General features: G+C 36.3%; 3 protein-coding genes across 3 annotated transcripts; 1 reads left to right on the top strand and 2 right to left on the bottom strand.

Moving 5' to 3' along the window:
- Positions 1-362: 362 nt before the first annotated feature.
- On the bottom strand, positions 363-10860 carry LOC130730868 (uncharacterized). Its single transcript, XM_057583004.1, has 15 exons — positions 10463-10860; positions 10208-10345; positions 10004-10083; positions 9735-9818; positions 9510-9594; positions 8991-9151; positions 6913-8851; positions 5685-5995; positions 4453-4768; positions 4153-4308; positions 3643-3781; positions 3004-3080; positions 2567-2700; positions 1240-1348; positions 363-998 (listed from the first exon to the last, which is right to left on the bottom strand). The coding sequence occupies exons 1-15, from the start codon at positions 10631-10633 to the stop codon at positions 804-806; spliced, it is 4095 nt and encodes a 1364-aa protein (XP_057438987.1). The 5' UTR covers positions 10634-10860; the 3' UTR covers positions 363-803.
- A 2118-nt stretch (positions 10861-12978) lies between these two features.
- On the top strand, positions 12979-16480 carry LOC130730867 (uncharacterized). Its single transcript, XM_057583003.1, has 3 exons — positions 12979-13253; positions 13635-14570; positions 15310-16480. Exons 1-3 carry the CDS (start codon positions 13248-13250, stop codon positions 15988-15990), a joined length of 1623 nt encoding a protein of 540 aa, XP_057438986.1. The 5' UTR covers positions 12979-13247; the 3' UTR covers positions 15991-16480.
- A 1538-nt stretch (positions 16481-18018) lies between these two features.
- LOC130730866 (uncharacterized) lies at positions 18019-22042 on the bottom strand. The gene is made up of 4 exons (XM_057583002.1): positions 21863-22042; positions 20616-21674; positions 19610-19884; positions 18019-19087 (listed from the first exon to the last, which is right to left on the bottom strand). The coding sequence occupies exons 2-4, from the start codon at positions 21623-21625 to the stop codon at positions 18303-18305; spliced, it is 2070 nt and encodes a 689-aa protein (XP_057438985.1). The 5' UTR covers positions 21626-21674; positions 21863-22042; the 3' UTR covers positions 18019-18302.
- Between the last annotated feature and the right edge of the window lie 1197 nt (positions 22043-23239).

Genomic DNA, 23239 nt, shown 5'->3' with positions numbered 1-23239 from the left:
AATTATATAATATTAAAATAAATTAATTTGGAGTTAGGATCCTGAAAGAAAATATATAACTGGTATCCTATTATGTTCTATCTTAACTCCCCGTCAGGATAACTTTTACACATGATATGATAAGAGACAGAATAATATTATCATATACTGTTAGCGCAACAAACAACAGATAATAACTTAACATTAAAAAAAGAAAAAGAAAGAGAAGGGGGATGTACAAACGAAAATGTCCAAAGTGCAAAACTGCAAACAGCCCAATAAGAGGGCAGAGGAAATGTAAAATGTCCAAAAGTGCAATGGTACTAATTTCAAGTTATTGGTTATTGGTGGTTGGTGCTAAAAAAACACGTGAGGCTAAAATCTCACAAAAATAACGTTTTTATTAAATGTACAATATTGTTACAGTACTTCAACACCTTTTTATAAATAAATAAAAAAAGAATGCTCCTCTCACGAATTTTGCTAATGTACAATTTATTGTGCCAAAGACCTTTTCCTACACTATAATTTCTGAAAATAACAATAAATACAGGGTCAAGAGAACTATCTGGTTCAGAAGATGGTTGTAACCTCGCCCAACCATCTTGCTACCTGTGCCTCTGTTGTCCAAGACTTGCCAACATCATTAGATTGTTACACAACCAGTACCTTTTCACATGATTGTTAACTTTAAGGGTGGGATGACCATAGATCCATGTTCCATATCAGAAAACACATTCAGAGGCAGGCAACCATTCATGGACAATATTCTGCTTTCCAGGTACTTTTGTTAAAAAAAGATGTACTAGGAAAGAACGGTGTTTTTAGTTCAGTGCATAATGAACTCGTTCAAGAAGTTGAACCACCCGATTAACAGAAACATGTGGTGGCAGGAGTGGCTTCAAGCTTGGTTTTGCCTTATCCGGTAGCTCTGAAGACAATATTGTATTTTGCTGCATACTTGTTAACTCTAGAAACTGAGTCAACATGTCACCATCAAGTATCTTGGGTACTCCAACCTAATATAAACTTGATATGAGCAAAACATATAATGACATAGTCCAATATCATTTAATCAATCAGTGTTCATTTAGGTATATTGAATTTGATTTAAAAAATGAGGAAAAATGATGTGATGGAAACACATGGCAACATACTATAAAAACCTTGTACTGAAGTATAATTTTTTATAAAAAAAAAACTCAGCAATTGCAAGCATTGAATGCCACACTTGGATTCAATTCAGTTCGTAGTTCTTACTGGATTTTCACGGCTACGAAACTCATTATGATCATTTCCAAGAACAGGCGCAGTCAAATGATGGAGAACAAGTCTTGCTTGCAAAGCCTCTAGGAGCTCGTATTCTTCCCTGCACACAATGAAGTACGGTTCTCAGACATGCCAAATCTCAAAACCAGGCCAAAGGAGCGTTGTCCAAGCCCAAAACTGATTAATCCATAAGATGAAGATAGTATATGACAATACACAACATGAAAATATTTCAACAGAACACTATTACAATTTACAAACATAATTACAAGTATGGTTCCCTGAAATATGTATGTTGACATTTACAGAAGCAGATCCTGCAGCTCCTATTTAAGTTGGATTCACATTGTCAAGATCACGATCGTCCTCAGAGAAACCGCGGCAGAATTGAAGGAGTGGCCACAAAGTTCTAAAGCTTGTGGCCTTGGAAAACAGCTATGATCTGCTGTTTCGAGGTGATTAAGTTTTTCTCGTCTAATTTTATTTTGACTTGACATGAAAAAATATGACACCAGTTGAAGAAGAGGTACAATTTTCCAGAGCAAATGGATTCTGAGTGGAAGCTATTGATACAGATAAAGAGAAGCTCTTGATTGATACCATGTTTAGATTATAAAGTGAGAGAAAATCAGAGAGGAAGTGAGAAAATATGTTTGTAAATATGAAACTTTTCATTACTCTTCTGATAACGTGGCTGAGACGAATAGATAGATGAGTGCTGAGACAAGAGAAGCTGTAAGCCTGTAACTAACCGTTAGCCCTATTGTCTACTGTTACAGGCATTACGGTAAGTATACAGTCAGCACAATGACATATTCTAACAGGCTAGATAACATGATCCATGAAATCTTTCAAGTACCCAATTGATCAGGACTGGGCTACAATATTTATCTCAACCAACTTCCATACATAAGAAAATATTCCAGGTAATAGTGAAACTCCCCCCAAAAATTATTAGATGAGACCCTTGAGCCCAAGCCACAGCACAGCAGTCAAGCCATGGCCCCAAGCTATGGAAGGTCCAATCCAGAAAAGGGGAAGGAGGGCTTGGGTAGGAAGTTAGCATTCAGCTGCTACTTCTTGTGTTTTTAGTTTTTACTAATTTAGTTGACCAAAAAAAAAAGTTTTTAATAATTTCTTCTTTGATATTCTGTTTGTTTTCATCTTATGCTAAAATAGTCATATTTCTTCATTTTGAGTACACTAGAGTATCCCTCTGATTTAGCAGTACAATACATTCGTTCTCTTTGGTGTTATTTCCTTTCTAGTCTGTATCATTATTCACCTCGATATTTAGAGTTGCAAAATTATTTGGTACCTTGATAAAGGGATGAAAATCATTATGCTTCCTAACAGAGTACTGGCAATAATAGTATTTCGTAGTGTGTCACCAGGGCCATTGTCACCTGGTAAAACATCGTAAGCCGGAGGAAGTCTGTACGAATACGAGCCCTGCAATTAAAAAAATCACAAAAAAATATAAATTACATCTACATCACACAGTACACATGCAAGCAAATTAATGGGGGGACAGGGAGGAATGGCTACAAATTGGCCAAATTAGCAAGTTACAGAGCAATAAATGAACAGAGCGAAGAAGCTAATCATAAGTAAAGAACACCCAAGACATCATATGCCAAAACACACTTGGACAAAGCTTCAGCAGCCTCTGACTTCAAATAGAATTTACACAAAAAGCTGATGACATTTAATGCAGATTAATAACTGATCTACCAAGGAACTTAAGGGATTTACCTTCCGGATGCTCATAGCTACTTCAGCCATGAAATAAGCACAGCTTAGTGTCAAGTTGCACTCCGGACTTGCATTGTCTGATGCAGATGACCAATAATGATAACAGAATTTGGTCAGAATTTTATTTTCACGAGGAACAAAAAATAACAACCCAATAGCTTTAAGCATGAAAATAGACTTTTTTTAAAATCATAAACATAGCCACTTTCCCTATAAAGCATAAACACTTTCAACTATGATACAAACAGCACAATCCACTTACAATATGAACAGTGAAGGGTACTCGGGGCTGTGAAAAAAGCTAGCAATCATGTACAACAATACAAACTACAAGGTCTTAGATGTATTTGCAAATCTAGTTGTATTTATGCCACAAGTAACTAGGAGGACCCCTCTGTATTATATGATCCGGCAAATGTCCAACAAAAATGATTTGATTTGATGTTTTTCTTTAGAGTTTAAATAAAACACAACCAGAAGAACATCCATGAATATTTTGGTTTATACTTCATAGCAAAATGAAATAATTAATTCATATCTTGAAAACACTGGTCCCAGAGAAAATAAAACTCCAAAAGACAGGCAGTAACCCCTAGATTAGAACTAGAAAGTGACTAATAAGAATTAAATTACATAAACCTTCCAAATGGTCTGAGGATAAAACAGCAATGCTTCCTTTACGATCTGAAACGACAGCGGTATTATCATCCATGAGAATGCAATCAGCAACCAACCTCACTGATGGGTCACAATAAAGTTGCTCCAACTTTTTTCCTTCCTAGCATAGAAGATATAAACTAAACAAGCTCAGCTTTGGCTATTTTCAAGTAAACAAAATATCAGTACAAGAGAACCATGATCTTGCTTTTTCAAATATAACCGATGTAAGATAATTTTTAATACAAAAAGAATGAAGGGGGGGTCTCAGGCATAAAATATATGAAAGTTATTACAAGGAAATGACTACAAAGGATATGTTTGGTAAGTTAGCCTCAATAACAAAACAGGAAATAAGTAAATCATTAATACAGAACTACCCTACAATCTACCAACCAAAGAGATTCCATGAAAAGCAAACCTATGAGTTCTTGCTTTCATTTGATTTTTTTTTCTCACAAATATACAATAGAGACAGCAATCATCACTCACCTCATGGTAAGAAAAGAACAGGATACCATCACGACAATCACCAACTGCAATTCTAGTAAAATGTGCAGTCAAAGATGTAATCATGAAGCGCGTCTTTCCCATAGCATACCTTCTCACTCTCCGAGGAGTGTCATTTGGGAAACCACAAACATAGAACTGAATTACAAGAAAATAACTCAATGAGAAGACTATAACTGAATGTAGATACAGAATCTTCTGATGTGGAAAGGAGAGTTTTTTAGGATGGGACAGTGAGGAAGCATCAGATAGGTGGAAAAAGGCAAGAATTTTGCAACTTACAACATTGCCAGCAGATGCCAAGAAGTAACGATCAAGATAAGGAAAGATCGCAAGTACCATTCCCGGCCAGGTAGTTGCATAAGCCAAACGGAACTGCCATACTTCATTTTCATCAAGTTTGATGCCATCCGAACTATTATCATCAGGGCTGCTGCCAAGGCTACTGCATGATAGCTGTTCAGGAGCATATGCAACAATTTCATGGAAAGGTGAAGTTTTTTGAGATGATGACTCTGCTTTTGAACAGAATGTCATTGAACCACTATCTGAATTTTGCACATGATCAAGACAGAGAACCAGAAGACGACCTTTAGCACTGCCAAAGAAGCATTATATTAGATGTCAACTGCATAAATTTCTAAAACAAGAACTATTGGACAATGGTTTGAACATAAGTTTCTTTGATATCATATTTGCAGTGTAGGTTATCGAAGTACTTATAAGGATATGTAAAACAAATACAATGCAATAAAGATTTTAGTTAATTTTGAAAATTTCACCCCTGGCACTTCGCAATATTATTCTTGGAAAATATATATATTTGATATTTCACTCAAGGATGTGGTTGGCTGTATTCCAAAATTATCATACACTAAACTGGAGATGGTAAAAGAGAGTCGATCTTGGAGGTCAAACAGCTTCATTCATGCATTTATTAATTGTTGCTAAAATGTAGTTGGGAATTTTATTTTATTTTTTCGAACTATGATAGCAGTTATGCAACAAACAAGCCACACTGGCCATATACTACATTGTGAATATTCCCAGTACCCTTGTGTATTTGTGTTTATATCTGTCAGGAAAAGGAGATGCCTATTTAGAAGAATACATTGCCCCTCTCAAGCAAATGTAGAATACCAGATTTCAAGAGGAAAATCAAAGGTTTTAACTTTGAGGTCCAATATTGGCTGGTGAAAGGTATGTCCCATGTTTACTTCATAAATAATACAGAGTATCGTATTCTTTAGCAGACAGTCTTATTGCGCACTTTGTGAGACTCAAATTTGCCATGCAGCATGGATCAAAATCTTCTTTTGGTTAGTTGAGGTATGTACACTCCTTGAAAAGGAACTTGCAAGAAGCTTACAGGCAGATTAGCTCATTTAAGTCATAAAAGCTATATGCAGTTAAAAAAATGAGTAAACTGTAATTTGATTGTAAAAGGCCATCAATTAGCTTGTGATATAAAACTATGGGGAAAGTAAAGAGACAAGGGAAGCTAAATGCCGTACCTCTCAGCTTCACCACTGGGCATTATGGCTGGACCAGAAGACATACTAGTTCCAACCACAAGAACTTGCTCACTTCCAAACCTGACTAATTCCATGGACTTTCCTGTTTCTCCAGGTTCAAGTCTGAAAGAAGACACTACTGACCAGCTTAGGGGGTCCACACAACTTATGTCAGACAAACATGTACCACAATCCAATTCAGTCCTCATCACAAGCAACATCCGGCTTTCGTTGTGATACAAGACCTTCCGTGGAGTCCCCTCTAAATTAAACTTCCACATATTAAGTCTCTTGCTGTGGACCATCTCCACCTAAAGCGCCATGTAATAAATACAGACTAAGTCAAGACAGCAACACGCACAATAAAAATCACATACATCATGAAATCAGGAATAAAAATAGTTGTCGTTTCTTGGTGGGGAAAAATGTTAAAGGAGCAAAAATAAATCAGTTTGATCACTAAAAAACTGTATGCTTCTCACTTTGTATTATGTAAGCTAAATCCTAAAAATAAATAAAAACACTCATCCAATACACTCCCCCCGAAAAAGGAACACGAACCATTAGTGGACACCATTAAAAAACCGGACCAGCCAAATTTTTGTAAGAAATGCAATGAGGCCCTCCAACAAATTTATATTAGACAATTGACAGTAATCACCACACATTATATATCTTAGGGGGCGTTTGGTAGAAGGGATCTTTGAACATTCCAAGGTAAGTAAGGTTGGGAATGTAACATTCCCATGTTTGGTAAAAGTTTTAGAAAAATTATTCTCAGGCATTATAGATTCCCAGGCATGCAATTTACATTGTTTTTCTCCAATTTTCATTCCCATGTTCAACGGTGGGTATCCTACATTCCCATGGGAATGGAAGTTATTTCCCACAAACTTTTCTTTCTACTTCAAATTTTATATTTTTAAATATTTTAACTAAAAAATTATTAAGAACATAACTGGGAATTGAATTTATTAACCAAACACTTTTTTTAAAAGATGCCCTGGAATAACATTTCCATCATAATATTCCTAGGATTAAGATTCCTGGGTATCATTTTCTAAAACTTGTAACAAACGCCCCCTTAGGACTTTTCTTCACATTTAAATCTACAATATAAAAAGCATCTTCAAATGCACTATAAGATATTATAAAAAAAAGGGCAACCGAACAATTAGAGGGAAAAAGAAACATGTCAGCAAACATATATGCAGTACGATTTTCTTACCAGATGTAAACTGTCTTCTGCAACAAATAAAATTCCTCTCGGACACTCAAGAGAGCATACAGGAGTCACGTGTGAGGATGGTTGAAATGAGATAGAAGTATAGGAAAGGCTATGTCTTGCACTATGCAACAACCAAGGCCTATCACTTAAAGCAATTATATCAGCATCAAGTGTGTCATTCAAGGGCACCAAGAAAACTGGAGTAACACCAATGCGACGAATGGCAATCAATTGCAGTGTGGAAGGAAGGTCATTTCTCTTCTCAAAAGCCGTGGTCGCAGAATTTACTAAATTTATGGAAGATAAAGCAGTGTCCACCACATTTATTGGTGATGTAGGAGATGGTTCTGCTGGCCATTCAAAGCGAAGGAGCATTCCATTCCTCAGTCCAGCTAGAACATAATACTTATCAACAAATACAAGCCGTACATCTTGAGGTACACAGAAATCTATAGCAGTCCCCGTTGTATTTGTTAACGAAATTGTCCCACAAGCAACTACTTTAACTCCTCCATCTGGTGCAAAAGACCAAATTTCCACGGAAGGCCTATGTGTGCCAATAACAAAGGTTTTATTGACATCCACTCCACTTAGAAACGAAGGAATGCAGCTATTATTTGCTGAAATGGTTGAATTTGATTCTGTTTTCTCATTTTTTTGTGTAGGGATGGAAATGCATGATAATTCGTTCAGCAGTCCCAAATGTTGCATTTCATAAATTTCATATTGATAAGTTGATAGCAATCTAACCCCAAGGATGAATAAGAAGCATGGGTTAGAGGTTGATACAACTATGAAACCATGCCCAACTACCCCCAAGCTGATATTCAAATTGTTAGGGGACCAAGATGTGCAAATGGGAGAGGACAAAGGGATACCTTCAGAATGAGCGGCCTTTGTAGGCAAACAAAGCTTAACAGAAGATTGGCAGATCTGAACCAGCAAACCATCACTCACAAGGCCACATGCCAAAGTACAGACATTAGGTTGGAAACCAACAGAATCAGTCACATCAGTAAAACTTAAGCCAACTGACAAGATTCTAGTCTCCGCAAGAAATGATAAAACTAGAAAAGAATGATATGAATCAGTAACTTTCATTCGAACAGTCCAAGTGCCAGATATCCCCTCATATATAGAAGGGGTCCTAAGTAGCTTTTCTGCATTGATACCACTTTGAATAATCCTTAATGACCCCTCAGGTGCCACACCACAGCAAGCAACCATTTGGTCATGCTTCTCATCATGATAATCCACAACTGCCACATCCAAGATTGGTGCAATGTTTTGAATAGGGTTTGTATAGCAAAGCCTTCCATCTTTCAATTTCAGGACCATGCCATCTGCCATATCTACAAAAGCAGCTAGATATCCACCTTCAACCCACAAAAGTGCGTTACAAGGTAGGCCTTTATACAAACACTCAGAGAGACTAATTTTCGGCCCATCAGCATCAGAAAAAATTTCGATCATAAAAAGTTCTCCAGTATCTACACAAAAGATCATCCTTGGATCTCTATTATTTTCAGGTTCCCAACTCCAAGAGCATACATGCTTGTGACCTGTATTAGTGCCGTCATTGTCACTGTCGATGCACATAGGATCATAATCACTCAGCTGCAACAAAGCACAGGCAGCTACACTAAAGCGTTCATCATCCACATCGTGTAATTTACAAGAATCTTCCATGAAAGTTTGCTCTTCCGTGGCACTAGGTAAAAAGTGTAAGCTAGTCTTGTAGACACAACATGGATTGTGAGGATCTTTAAAATCCATTAAGAGAACATCACCATCCCTGAATAGAAGTGCGAGTCCCTGAGAGTTAGGAACTTCAACAATGTTAAGTGCTAAAGGCCCAGCTTCAACATTTGAAGAAATAACAAAGATTGTCTGGGCTTTAACATTCCATTCCAATAATTGCAATTCATATTCTCCCTTCCTGCAAGGCAAAACAATGTGTGGTTTACAGCAAGCACATCACACGTGTAGACAAGAAACAGAAGCTAACTTCCATTGTAGAGTCATCTTTAAGACCTAGAACAAACTCCTGACAATGGCCAATATATGAATCAGCATACCTATTTATAATAACAGCTAGTACAGGATTATGCTCCTTGCTTAGTTGTCTGGAATCTTGAGAAATAAAACACATACTCCAAATAGCACCATGTATACTGGTTTTCTGGATGCTTCTGGAACTACTTGCAGTCCCTTCACCTTCCAAAGGATACATTATTCTCTGAAGTTGAGCAAAAAAGTTCATCAAAAGCAAACAAATTAGAAAATACAAAAATCTGAGTATTATATACTCCAAAAAGTATAGAACATCATGAAAAGAAATAGCACAAAAAAAAGAGAGAAGTTAATGAAGGAAACCAAGACAATAAATCCTTCCAATATCTTTGAATATCCATCAGAAATCATTAACTGAACACCATAAAAAAAATTCCTATATGTATGTCTAGTTGTGAACCAGATAACCTATACCACCAGAAAAAACAGTCCTATTACATTTATACATGCATTTGGCTGACACAAATACCCAGTCACCCACATGCAGCTTTTCTAAAATATAGGATGATATAGTAGTTGTGGACCTCATCAATGATATCATTGCCAGTCATTGACATTGAAAACAGAGCCAGACGACCTTCATATGCACTGGCAGCAATAAAACAACCACTGCATAAAGAGAACCAAAAGAGTTAGTAATATTGACAAAAATCCATGTTTTTTCTCTTCTTCCAATGTAACATAATTAGATGAAAACCATTCATGAGAGATAGTAACTCTTAACCAGAAAAAAAAAAAAAAGACATCACCTGGAATCAACTGCTAGCATTCTTCCCGGAACATCCCTAATGTTTCCAGGATTGGATAGCTGAACATGTGTTGTAGGAAAAAACCTACAATGGCACGTAAAAAAAAAGAAGAAAGCTTATTAGGGAATAACATATATATCCACTTCGATTATTACAACTTAATTATCTTCCTACAAAATGTGGTTCCTGATTTGTAACAATCAGTAACCAAATAGTCCTAAATAAAACCTCACGCGCGAAAAACATAAGAGATAAAGACAAAGTAAAACCTGTGCATTTCATTGCAAAATGTGAGCACGGACAGCTTCCCGGAATCAGATAGAGCAACCAAAAGGTCTTTACCCCACATCTATACAAATACAACAACAAAAAATGACTAAATAAAATTCACTCATAGACATTCATTTGTAATTCTTCAACAACAAAATTGAAGCAGATTCAGCAAAGGAGTATATTGAGTAGTAACACAGTACCTTGGGATCACGGGCACCGCGGAATTTGTCATTCCAGGGCAATACAGCAAGATCTTTAATGGTGCCAAAAACAGGCTGATCACTGAGAGTTAGAACATTCCCATCCTCACCAATAACCACCAACTCTATAGATGTCTCCTGAACAACAAACAAAGAGTGATAAAACCACGTAATTTCGACAAATTAGACAAGAAATGCAAAACCTAACCAGACTTCATTGAAATCGGGAGAGGGGGAAAGAGAGATAGAAGGTACCTTGGCGAAAACGATGTCGTTGGAGGAGGGAGAGCGGATATGAGCGTAGAGGACGTGGAGAATGGCGCCTGGTCGGAGGAGGGACTTTGAGAGGTAGTAGCGAGAGGTGGAAGAAGAAGAGGAAGATGGACCGGGCTTGGTGGAAGAGCATTCTTCTTCGGAAACCGCCATTGTTGGAGGATTTAGGTTCCCGAAAGAAAGACGGTGATTGAATTGGTGTTCAGTTCATTCAGACGAAGACTATGTGATTGATTAATAGAGAACACGGTGATTCAGAACAGTGAAAAAGTTCAGAGTGTTTGAACTGGGAAGCAAGACGAAGACGAAGAAGAAGAAAAGGGGTTTTCCAATTTATATTGCAATCCTAGTAGAACAAGGTTGGGGAAGGATGGTGCATAACTTTGTGCTTTTTTTTCTTACATGTATCATATTTGATTCGGACGGGCTAAAAAGTAAAAACAAATGTCTCCTTAAGAGAACATTTCATAAGAATCGAATTTTCGACATCATGACATAATTAGTTTAGTTAGATTACCACATTAAATTGATAGGTCTGTCTCAATGAATGTTTTTTCGTTCGTTCTCTTATGACAAATGTTTCTTCATACGCAATGATTGGGAATCGAATCTTGAGCTAGATATCTGAGGAGCACAATTATCTACTAGTTGTGCTACAACTTGTTGGTGAAAACTAATCTATTGAATGACATGTTTTGAATGGTGCTAAACTTAAAATTTCATTAGATGATAAATATGCCCCTTTAATGCTGGATTTGTATGTTATTTTATCCAACTACTCTTATCACTGCTTTTCCAATATCTGACCTAGTGGATGCTTTTGATCTTCAAACAGGATGGAACTTCTAACATGATGGTGAGAACTACCTATAAATGCACATTGGCAATAAAGACAATATGAGAGCTTATAGAGAGAAATTCAAAGTCATAGAGGAACACTGAGTTATCAAAATGAGTAATGCTTATTATGTAAATTAATGAACAAACATGTACTTATAAACATGGTGAGAGTTGTTTTCACAGTGCTAGACTTTAATATAAGTCTTTATGCATGATTTATGAGATGAGAATTGTCTTTTAGGCAGCATTGCTATTGTCTCATAGTCGTATCGGCTTAGTTTCGCTCGATTGACTATTGGACGAGATGATTATTGTTTAAGGTTGTGTCAGATGGCCAAAATGATATTCACTTAATTGTAGACCTTTTCACTTGTCGAAAATGATATTAGATTTGACAGTCTTTTGGGCTGAGAGAACAATTATCTTAACTAGGTGTGTGTGTGATTTGTGATGTTGTCTATGTCTAGGTTGGAGATGGGTGCACCGTGCACTATGTCCTGCAAACACAATGATAAAAGAGGAGCATTATCCATACCATAATTGGGATTCCATAGTTGTTATTTAAAAAAAAAAGTATAATGTGATAAAATTACGAAATTTTATTTGATGTTTGTGTAAATACATACTCATTATTAAATCATTTTTTATTCTTACCAACTTTTTACTTTGCCTTTTGAAATATTAATAACGTGAAATAATTAGGTTTAACTCAATTAAATTCACATTTTTTTTTTAAATTCTAAACATAGGAAATGAATTAAAATTAAATTCTTGTCTTTTTATAAATGAATTATGATATGATTGATGTAAACCTGATTTTTAAATCAGGAAGATAAAACTAGGGTTGGCAATGGGCTCCGTGGGTGCGGGTTTGGTCATTTCCACACCCAAATCCAAACTTAACACCCAAACCCAAACCCAAATTCAATATGGGTGCAAAAGTTAAACCCAAACTCAAACCCAAAACTCAATGTAAGCACCGAACCGACAAAAAATCAAAAATATCAACCCGGAAACAACATGTACATAAGAGAACAACATGAACATAAGCTGATTAAACCTCATTATCATTCCAATACAAAGGAAAAAATATAGTTTATGAACATAAGTTTACTTAGTAACTTTAAAAAAAACTCTACTTAGTAGCTTGAATAGTATATATATAAGGGTTGGTAATTACATGCATAAGACTTCGGGTTTGGGTTTGAGTGCGGATGCGGGTTTAATCAATCCCACACCCAAACTCAAACATGTTTTAAAATTTGGGTGAAACCCAAACCTAAACCTAAAGAAATCGGGTTTCGCCCACAGTTTCGGGTCGGGTTCAGGTTGGGCCCCGCGGGTTTGGATTTTCCTGTCATCTCTAGATTAAACCATGAATATCCTAGAATATACAACATGAGATCCAAACACATTCTTAGATGATTTTCTTTAAGTTTTTTAGTTGTTGAGGGGCTGTTTTATCCATATTTAGCTCATAATTATCTGCACACTCATTTATATTATTCATTTATTAGTTCTTATGTCACTCTCATTTTGTCATCAATAATACAACCTAAGACAATTAGGTTATACAGAACAATGAATCAAAGCAACAAACACCATTCTTTGGTTACAAGAGGAAGATAACAAAAATACTAGTATTGTTACATAATTTTCTTCTTAAGTCAATGATGTAATAAAATTGCATATCAAATTCAGAGGATGGCTTTTGTATTTCCATTTTGTTCACAGATGTTCAAAGAAGCTAACAAATATTCTATTTTTACCAAAAAATAAATAATAAATAGTAAAAGAAATATTGTCTGGTTAGAAAGAAGAGTGAGTATTAAAAGGAACAGAGACTCCAATTCACCGCCTCAAAGATCGAAACTTTCTTCAAAATTGATTTCTCAAAAACAAGCTCGTATTGTAGATCTTCATACCCATGTCGGTAAGTTCTGTTTTTCTACAATTTCTTTCTTCATTATTGAAAAATCTAGATATAGGTACTTTGTATTGTGAAGATTTCATCCTATTTGGCTTGTGATCATTTTCTTAGCTTAACTCAAATTTGGTAACAATATATTTCACCTTTTACATTTGATTTTATAAGTGATGATGATGATGATGTCTGGAATCATAAATGGTGCACTTATGTCTTCAGCATTGTGCATTTGATGGTGAAATCTTTCTTGCCTCATATGAGAGCTATAAATCACTCACTAGATAGTAACAGTATATAACAATGAATTTAAAGAAATTTAAATGTGATTTCATGTCAAGGATGTGAAAGAGTATATAATGATGATTCATTAATGAAACTTGTTTCTAGATATCATCAAGCATGGATTTGCCTACCATTGATGTGGACCTTGGGCCTAGGAAGATTGAGGATGAGAGAGAGGGAGGTCCCTTGTTCCATTGTGATCTTTGTGATACAGAGGTAGTTCACAAGCTGGCTCAAATGTTCCTTCCGGGACTAGCCTCCGCTTGTGTTGATAACACCTCAGGAGACCTCTTCAAGACTCCCGGGTTGGTGGCTAATGATTTGAGAAAGGAAATGATAGATTATCTTACCCTGAGAAGCGAATCGTTTGTTGCCGAGTCTGTTATCTTGGAAGGGGGCCCGGACGGTGAAGAATCGGATCATCCTTTTGATATCATTTCAAATTTCGTTGATGACTTTGTGAGTTTAAAGAGGAATTTGTTTAGCCGGGTTTCGGGATGGTTGCTGAGTGAGAAGAGAGAGGACAAGATAGACGATTTTGTTCAGGAGATGGAAATGAAAGGCTTTTGGACACTTGATAGAAGGGAAACCATTGCAGAAACTTTGCTTAAGAATGTGGACTTTGAGAACTCGTTTCATTGCAGCATGAATTTTAACTCTAAGGAAGAGCTTGCCAGTCATGTTACTGGCTGCAACTTTAGAACCATGATTTGCCAAAATGAGGGGTGCAATTCAAGATTTTGTGCAGGTCATTTGAAGAAGCATGATTCAACATGTCCTTTCAAGATAATTCAATGTGAACAGAAATGTTCAGATAACATCATGAGACGGGATATGGACAGGCACTGTATAACTGTTTGTCCAATGAAGCTTGTAAATTGTCCTTTCTTTGCAGTGGGTTGCCGATCAGCGGTTGCGCAATGTATGATCGAAAAACATTTTTCGGATGATATTCGTTCTCACTTGTGGCACTTGCTTAAAGGCATCCACAAGGAAGCATCTGGGGAAGATCTTAAACGACGAGTGGACCAAATTGTAGAGGTAAGTCTATGTAAATAATAGTGACAAAGGGTGCTTTGAAGCCTAAAATTTCCTCCACTGAAAATCAATACTGCCTTTTTAACTGCTGAAGTTGTCAGACAAAATGTTTTATTGAAAAACTTTGAACCATGAATTCATAGCAACAGTAAATATTCTCATTTTAGGTTGAGGTCATTCATGATGAAGGTATATGGAAGGAAATCATTGTCTTTGGATAAAGTAAGTTATATGTGGCCCATATCCCCCCCTCCGCACATACATATGTATTGGTAATTATTCAGAAATCCTAAAATTTCCAATGCTGAGGCTTTTCATTATCAAAAATTTATGTATTATACATACATGCCAATGCATTGTCAAGGACAATTTGGATAGTTCACCATCTATTTATTGTTAATAGATTGTATTTGGAAACTTCTTACTTTTTAAATTCTGCATTAATTGTTGTTTTCATTTTTACATGCTTACTATCTATGCAGCAAGTTTACAAAAAGAAGGCAACATGATGAATTTTATAATATGAAACATCTATATTATCCTAGCCAAAAGGTTTTGAGAATGAATTTGGTTTTATCCTAGAGTTGATAGACGTCATAATTTTTCGCTTTAAATCATCCATTGATGAAGACACGAAATTGCAAAATTTTATTATTAGTTACAATTTATTGTTCTCTATCAGTTGTAAGAGATTATACCTAGTTACTTTGTTCTGATTCAAACTTTTCGTTTTTTGTGATAGGCATCATCAAGCAGCCAATTAGCAAAGGCTCGAGATGTTAGATCTTTAACCTTCGTTGTCAAGGATATTGAAGCTAAGCTAGGGCCTTTGGAAGTGAGTGTTGTGGAGAAAAATAATGCAGAGATTTCCCCAAAAAGTGATGATGATGGGGAAGACAGTGACACCAATACAAATGTCACTGAACAGAGCACACAAGCTTCTCATATCACTAATTCATCAGATACGGCTCAAGGGAGCGACATTGTAAATACGCATAATGCGGAGAATACTACTAAGAATGAAGATAGTGAACACAGGCGTGTTGAAAACAAGAGCAATGAAGAGAAGACACAGACTTCAAATGAACTACCTGATAAAGTTAAAAATGATGTTGTAAAGGAAGACAGTGCAGAGATTTACAAGGACATTAAAGATGTTGCAGCTAGTGAATTAAAAACCGCAGGCAATGAAGAGAACACTATGGACAATTCATCTGAAAAAATCAGAGTCACAGATGATGACAGTCCAAAGAATAGCATAAAAAACAGATCTATTGAAGGTAGTAACTTCAAAGATAAGGATAATGAACAAAGCATACAAGATATGAAAATAGAAACTCAGGGTAGTGCAGAGAATAATGTCAAGAACAAGAATGTTGAAGATGATAACTTAAAAGAGAACACAGAAACTTTAAAAGTGTAAAGTTTATCAAATTAATGTACATGATGGTGGACATAGTGCAGAGAGTAATGTCACACAAAACATGCAGACATACTTTCAAGTTTCAACCAAGTTCATTTCATTAGATAAACCTGAAAGACTGATTCAGGCTTCCAACAATTCTCACATGCTGAATCTTTATGCAGAGAAGGTTTTCAATTTTGCAAGTAATAGCAAATGCTGTCTTTTGTTTTTGTTAAGCTCTAGTATCATTCAGTCATTTATACCTTCCTTTCCTTTCCCATTTCAATTGTTACATACATTTCTTGTGTTGTTTTTCTTCAACGTCTGGTGATGAACTTAGGTGACACTGGATATTTTCATCTCTCAGCTGTTTTTGCTAGGACCTTTATTATTTCCCCCATTTATCAATTAATCATAATGCTCCCTAATGCATAGAAGCATTTGCTGAAATGTTTAAAAGGGGGAGCCCTTGGATTCAGAGTGTAGAATATTTTGGTCAAAGTGATAATATTTACTAAGCAATGTGTTTCTTTACTAACAGAGTTATAATTTAGTTAATTTCATGTTTATTATAGCATTAGTTTACTCACTAACAACTGTGTTATAAAATAGAGTTATCAGAAATTTTGCATTGTTATGTGGCAAATGTTTAACTACAAGCATAAAACAAAATGACTTATAAACTGCATTTATTTTGCAAGCCACGCCCTTTGTTTTTGAATATTTTAAGCAAATCCACAAGACGCTTTAGCTTTGTTTCTTTTTTTGCAAATCCAACTAAACCCAAACAAGCTTACTAACAAGCATAATATTTTCCAGTACCAAAATCATAAACAACTTGCCTTTACTAGTGTGGAAAAGATTTCCAGAATTTGAGCTTGTAAAAATGATTGGTGAACCATAACATAATGGGAAGCACCTACCATACTTATAATTTGTGGTGATTTTAGGCTGCTACAAAGCGTTTTATTTTTTGTTTTCATCCAAGCTTCCGACTTTGTAGTCATCTAAAACCGTCATAAAAGTGGGTATTCTAACACCTCTGGTGGCACGTATCACCAATTTTCAGCTTGTGAAATCTTTTTTTTTTACGGGCAGCTTGTGAAATCAAAACTAACCTATTCTTCATAAACTAATCAGTCATCTTTTAATAACTACTTTTCCTTTTTATTATCCCATATTCCCATTTGGTTAAAAGTAGTTTATTGTAAGTGTAAAAAAAAGTAGTTTATTGTAACGTGATTTTTGTTAGATGTTTCTTATTCAAAAGTACAAAATGAATTTCATTTAAGTGATATAAGTTAATAGCATTTTAAAGTGAGGAAATGCTAAAACCTAAAAGTTGGCAAATTCAAAGAAAAATTTGAACATAGATCGGATTGTATTTAACTTTGTTTTAAAACAATATTCAACTGAATGTGAAAATGAAATCCTCAACGATGTTAAAATGTGACATAAAAGAGGTTAACTGTTCCAAAAGTCAGTCCCGACACACTCTAAAGGCTAGAAGTGAGGAATGCAGAGTGGATGCAAATTAATTGTGTGACTCCACCTGTTTTCGTCTAACAATCGTATGGAACTTTTTGGAACAAAGAATATAAATAAATAAATAACTGAAATTCTAGGTCCTCTTTTTTCTTTTATGGACGCATTAAGTTCTAGATCCAACCATCGCAAAATTCTAACCTTATCTTTTGTTATTCAGTGTATAAAAGGCTTTTAGATGGTAAGGTGAAAAACCAGAGAATCCTGATCCGTTTCAATTAGCTTAAATGACAAACCCAACTTATTGATCAGTAAAATGAGCATTTTCATGATTTTTTGATACAATAATATATGAAAACTTATGCCCGGGGTTTATCAACATCAACCAAAAATGTTAAAAAGGGAAGAACAATGACAACGTGGTTTTTACTGCAGCAAATGGTAACCTCAGTAATGGGATTATGGTTCATTTTTATCCCATCACTATGTGTGCTGTTATGCTTGTGGGAACTTCAGTTTTTCTGTCAAGGAAACATATATCCAATCATATATGAATCCAGATGATAAAGAACATTGGGTCATTGTCTCATAAAATAACAGACAAAAGTATCAGTTTAACAACAGCCACTCAGAGAAACATTAACAAAGACAAAGCTAACAGACCTAGGCTATGTTTCGATATTCATTGACATCAGTGTAAAGGAACATTATCACGCACTTCAAGACTAGAAGTGAATAAAACTCTTCTTATAGATAGACATGAAAGATTGTTCTGCACTCACCTGGTAACTAAACACACACACAGTCTATCGCCTAACTTTTTATGATAAGGTAATCATGGGCTTTCATCTCGTGATCGCTCTAGCACTCATTGATGAATGGTAATTTGTGCTCCTCTGCTTCCTGTAAGATGTATATACATCATCATACTGACTCACCTCATTGGGATTTGCTGTGGCACCAAGCCCCAACCTTCCCGAGCCACTTGACCCTGGCTTACGATCTACACTCCCATCCGCATAGGTCCCTGTCTCTGGATCAACCTGCAAGTTTGCGGGTGGAGGAATGCAAGCACCTCCCTTTCTTGCTGGAGTCTCCCTCTCATATTCTCTATCATATTCATCATCCTCATCTCTTGAATCAGAATTCATAGGGCCCTCAGAAGGATTTACCTCTCCAATTTCTTTAAAAAATTTCGACACTCTTTGAAGAATATCTGACGGCGGTATCGTTGATGGTGGTATCATAGTTGGGATATCCAAAGGGCTCAAAGGAGAATATGGGACCCCACTACCAATTTGCATCTTTCTAACCATTCCAGGAATGAGGCCAGGTGGGAACAATGGGTATGGAGGCAACTGTTCGCTGGTATTGGACGATGGAGGGGGCAATAAATGTGCACCAGGTGGTTGATTAGTTGGTTGAGCAGTAGATGGTATCGCCATGGACCCTGGAAAGGCACTAGGAGGAGCAGAATTTAGATGAAATTGCTGAGCAGCCAGAGATGCTGGCATAGACTGCCCTAAAATTGCATGTTTATCAGGACGATCTTGATCTAAGACACTTAAACCAGCGCCCCCTCTATCAGCTAGCCACTGTTGGCCAATATGGTTAGGAGTCTGCAGCAATCCTGCATAGGGAGGGGGAAATAAATATAAATTATTTCTTAAATCAAGTAACCTAAACCTCAAGCAATCAATTGCTTGTAAGCTCAGCATTAAGGCTAAGGGCACTAAACTATAGTATCTTAATAAAATTCTTTGATCATGGTAAATGGTATTTCATCACAGATCGCGTGACCATGCGATCATAGGTTCATAACTTACTGCCTTGTAATTTATTGCAAAACTTAAGGGGGAAAAATGAACTAACAGAAAATACACCAGACTAGCGTGTAGTGTTGACAGGATAATTTTTTTAAATTACAACAGTTATTCAAGTCAAGACCCCCTCCTGAAAGAAAGTAATAGGCCCTTGAAGGGAACTTTGTGGTTTTTATTCCTCATGGAGAGAGGGGGGGGGGGTATTTCAAAGTCAATTTATCCCATATATTGAAAATTATCCTGTTAGCACAACACACAATACAAGTATTCAAGTAATTCACTGACTTCTGAATGCAACGACCCATTCTGTTTAAAGAAGCAAAGCTTACCTGCACTTGAATCTGCTGAAGCAGAGGATAAATCCTTGGATGCCCCAGGAAAAGTTGATTGTGGCCCACCAATCATCTCACCCTTCATTAAGGATATAGTCTCTTGCTCATATACCTCTTTAGAAGACCAGAACTCCACCATCTGCTGCAATCTTTTCCTATATTCCTCATTGCTTTGTGGATTATGATAAATTCTTGCAAGCATGGAGCCTAAAACAGGTTTAAATGCAAGAGCCTCATTGTCAAGATCATGAGTGCTTGCCCTCCGATTTAAGCTGTGAATTAGTAATGCAGTGGTCAATGATGATGGAAAGCAAAAAACATCTATGTTAACATCAATGTCAAGAAGATTATCAATAACCAGGATGGAAATAATCCCTTCCCCCAGGTAAAATTTACAAAAATGTACAACTAAACGAAAGTATGTTCTATTTCTGTAAAATGAATAGAAAAAGTACAGGGCCAGACACCAATTGACCTCATCTATAAGACAAATGAATCACAAGCCTTTGAGCTAGTAAGTCGAGACAATTAAAAAACCTCCCAAGTAATCTATCCCTCAGTCCTCACCTTGTCTCTGTTTGTATAAGGGTAAGGACAAGAATATACTATATAATTTGCCTTTTTCATATGAGATTCAAGCTATTTTCCAAGGAATTCAGAATTTCTATAGCAAATTTTGTGAAATATGAAATACATGAGACTATGGATGAAAAAAATTGTGTTGCCTATACACACTTGTGCCGTAGGCATAGGGTTAGATGGGCAGCTGTAACTCCTGACGAACAAGATTTTAATTGCATTCCTTCTGCCATGACACTAACTCACCAAAACAGTGAATAGTGATAAACCTATACCTATAGAAAGTTTTACCTACATGAAAATAGAGACACAAAATACAGTGAAGAGTTATCCATATTTTCTGCCTATTAGAAGCACAATTCTAAGTGTCTATCAGATTATGAGAAAAAGATTAGCTCTACCCTGAAATGATAACATATGCTACCTGTCAAAAAGAATGTCATTAGCAAGGTATATTATATGTAACTGCCTCTCAACGTCATCCAATGCAAAGACCCTCTCTCGAAGAGCCTCTGCAAGAGCTGGTGCAAATGGAGATCTCTGCATGAACCAAAGCTTGGCACTTTTGATGGATTCTTTTGTACCAGTGAGATTGCCAAGAACATTGCTGAGCTCCATTGCCACATCAGAAGGAAGTGGCCCAGAGAGCCCTTTAAAAGACTTGGATGACTGGTCATACTCTGGTCGACCATGAAGCCCGAATGACTGAGGATGCTGATGGTGGTGGTGCTGATCATAAAACTGCTGAAAAGGAGGCGGACCTAGCATTGAAGACGCAGCAGCATTCATTGGAGGAGCATTTAGAGGTGATGGGCTAATCATTGGATTTGGAGGAGGATGGATCATGGGCATGGAAGATGATTGAAACGCTGGGTTAAATGGACCACCCGGAGGATGGCTCGACAACCAAAGCTTAAAACGGTAGTAACCATGGCCTTCCTCACCAAAGAGGAAACCATAGGCCGGATTATCTCGTTGCTTTTCACATATCATGGCTTCAAACTCAGGGCCATTTTTCACAGCATACTCAACAAGTTTGTCAATCCGCTTGTGGAGCTCGGGGTCAGAAGGCGGGGGAGCCGGGGGTGGAGCAGAATCGAAAAAAGGCGATGAAACAAGAGGACGAGGATAATGCGAGGGGAATGCAGGCGGTGCTTGGTGCTGAAGAAGATGAGGGGGTGGCAGAGGGGCATGAGGATGTAACTGCTGAAGCTGCTGCTGCTGTTGCTGTAGGGCGGGATGGTAAGGGAACTGTTGCATGGAGGGGGGACCTGGGGGCATAAAAGGAGGACCATGGATTGATGAAGGAAACTGCTGATGCTGGGGATGAAATCCAAACTGCTGCTGCTGTTGCATATTCGCGGCCGGCGGTCGCTGCTGCTGAGCATATGCCATAGCAGATGCAGCTGCAAAATCATGGCCAGGTCGTTCCATGAATCTATCTATTGGCTAGGGAACACTCCTTATGGCTGTCTCAAAGTGCCTGCAACAATTCAAACTAAAATTCCTTCATATCTAATATCATATAGAGGTAATAAATCCATAATATAATCTCAAACAAATAACAGTAACAACATTGAATCACAAATGTACTATGGTTCCATAACATGAAAGCATAACCTAGTAAAGAGTGAAAAAGTAGTAAAGGCACGAGATTAGATTTAGGCGTACCGTTTTCGCAGGTACTAGGATTCGGTCGCCGTAAGCTCTGTTAGATGGAAGATTGTAGCAGCTACGATAATCCACTGCCAATCGATGAATCGGGGAAGACGAGGAAGAAGAAGCTATTGTTTCAATAAATTGTGTTTTTTTTTAGGTTGGAGTTTTGGGATATTTGGGCCGTTTAATCTCCTTTCAACTCGAAGGACCAAACCCATCAGTTTTTTTATAAGACAGGTATACTCAAACGAGAAACAATCTTATCAGAATCAAGCCGAGAAAATCTAAATCATAGCGGGACTAACTCTTCTAGCATAAGGTTTTTTATCCACAACAATTAAACTTGAGACATTGTTTAAGGGGAGTCAGACATATACCACTTGAACCACCACCGGTTAGTAACATATGTGCAAATTCAAAAAGCGACATTACTTTTTTAAAAAAATTCTTAGTCAATCTTCAATAAAAAATATATTTTCCTTTTTAACTTTCCAAGTGAATGTTTAATTTATTTAATATTAATTATGATAAAAATATTTTCAAAACACTATTAAAAACTCAAAATAATTTCCGTTAAATAAATAATAAAAAGTCTTATCCCACTAAGTAAAGTCGGCTATATCACACTTTGTTATTGAGCTCGAGCAAAAAATAAATTTTGAGTGATATTATTGATAATGAGATCATATTTAACAATATCTCTCATGCCCTTTCTTTTTCCTCTACCTTTGTAGAACATGCTCTTTCTTTTTCCTCTACCTTTGTAGAACTAAAAATTATATTATCAATCATTCTCATTGGTCGCTCTATAGGTCTTATATGTACACATTCATACCACATTAACGGTTTTCTGTCAACTTCTCCGCAATAGATGTCAGTATAATCTTCTCTAATCTGTTCGTTGTGTATCTTATAATGTGTTCACTTATCCATCTTAGCATTTCCGTTACAATCAAAAAGTTAAATAAACCAATTTTAAAATTTCTTATGAAAAGTTTAAAATGTTTATAGTCTATATAATTCATTGTGTCACAACTGTTTTCATCTGACAATCGTGTGGAACTTTTAGAAACCAAGATGAATTAAACAAAACTGAAGTTATTCATTGTGTCACAACTGTTTTCATCTGACAATCGTGTGGAACTTTTAGAAACCAAGATGAACTAGTATTATCCCCGTTTGTCCGTGCGATGCACGGATAATTTTTTACGAATTCCACTGTTAATCACAATTATTGAGTATTTGATATATATGATTAATACAATGATGTATTTACTAAGATATACAATTTTAATTAGTCAAACACTTATATGTCGTTATTATCTTATGTTTTATCTTTCTTATATATATGAATTAGATGAATTTCAAATGTTAATTGTGTTTGACCCC

The sequence above is a fragment of the Lotus japonicus genome, chromosome 1 (assembly GCF_012489685.1).
Source record: "Lotus japonicus ecotype B-129 chromosome 1, LjGifu_v1.2".
Classification (NCBI taxonomy): Eukaryota; Viridiplantae; Streptophyta; class Magnoliopsida; order Fabales; family Fabaceae; genus Lotus; species Lotus japonicus.
Note: the sequence above shows the minus strand (reverse complement) of the source record. Positions and strands in the feature narration are given on the sequence as shown.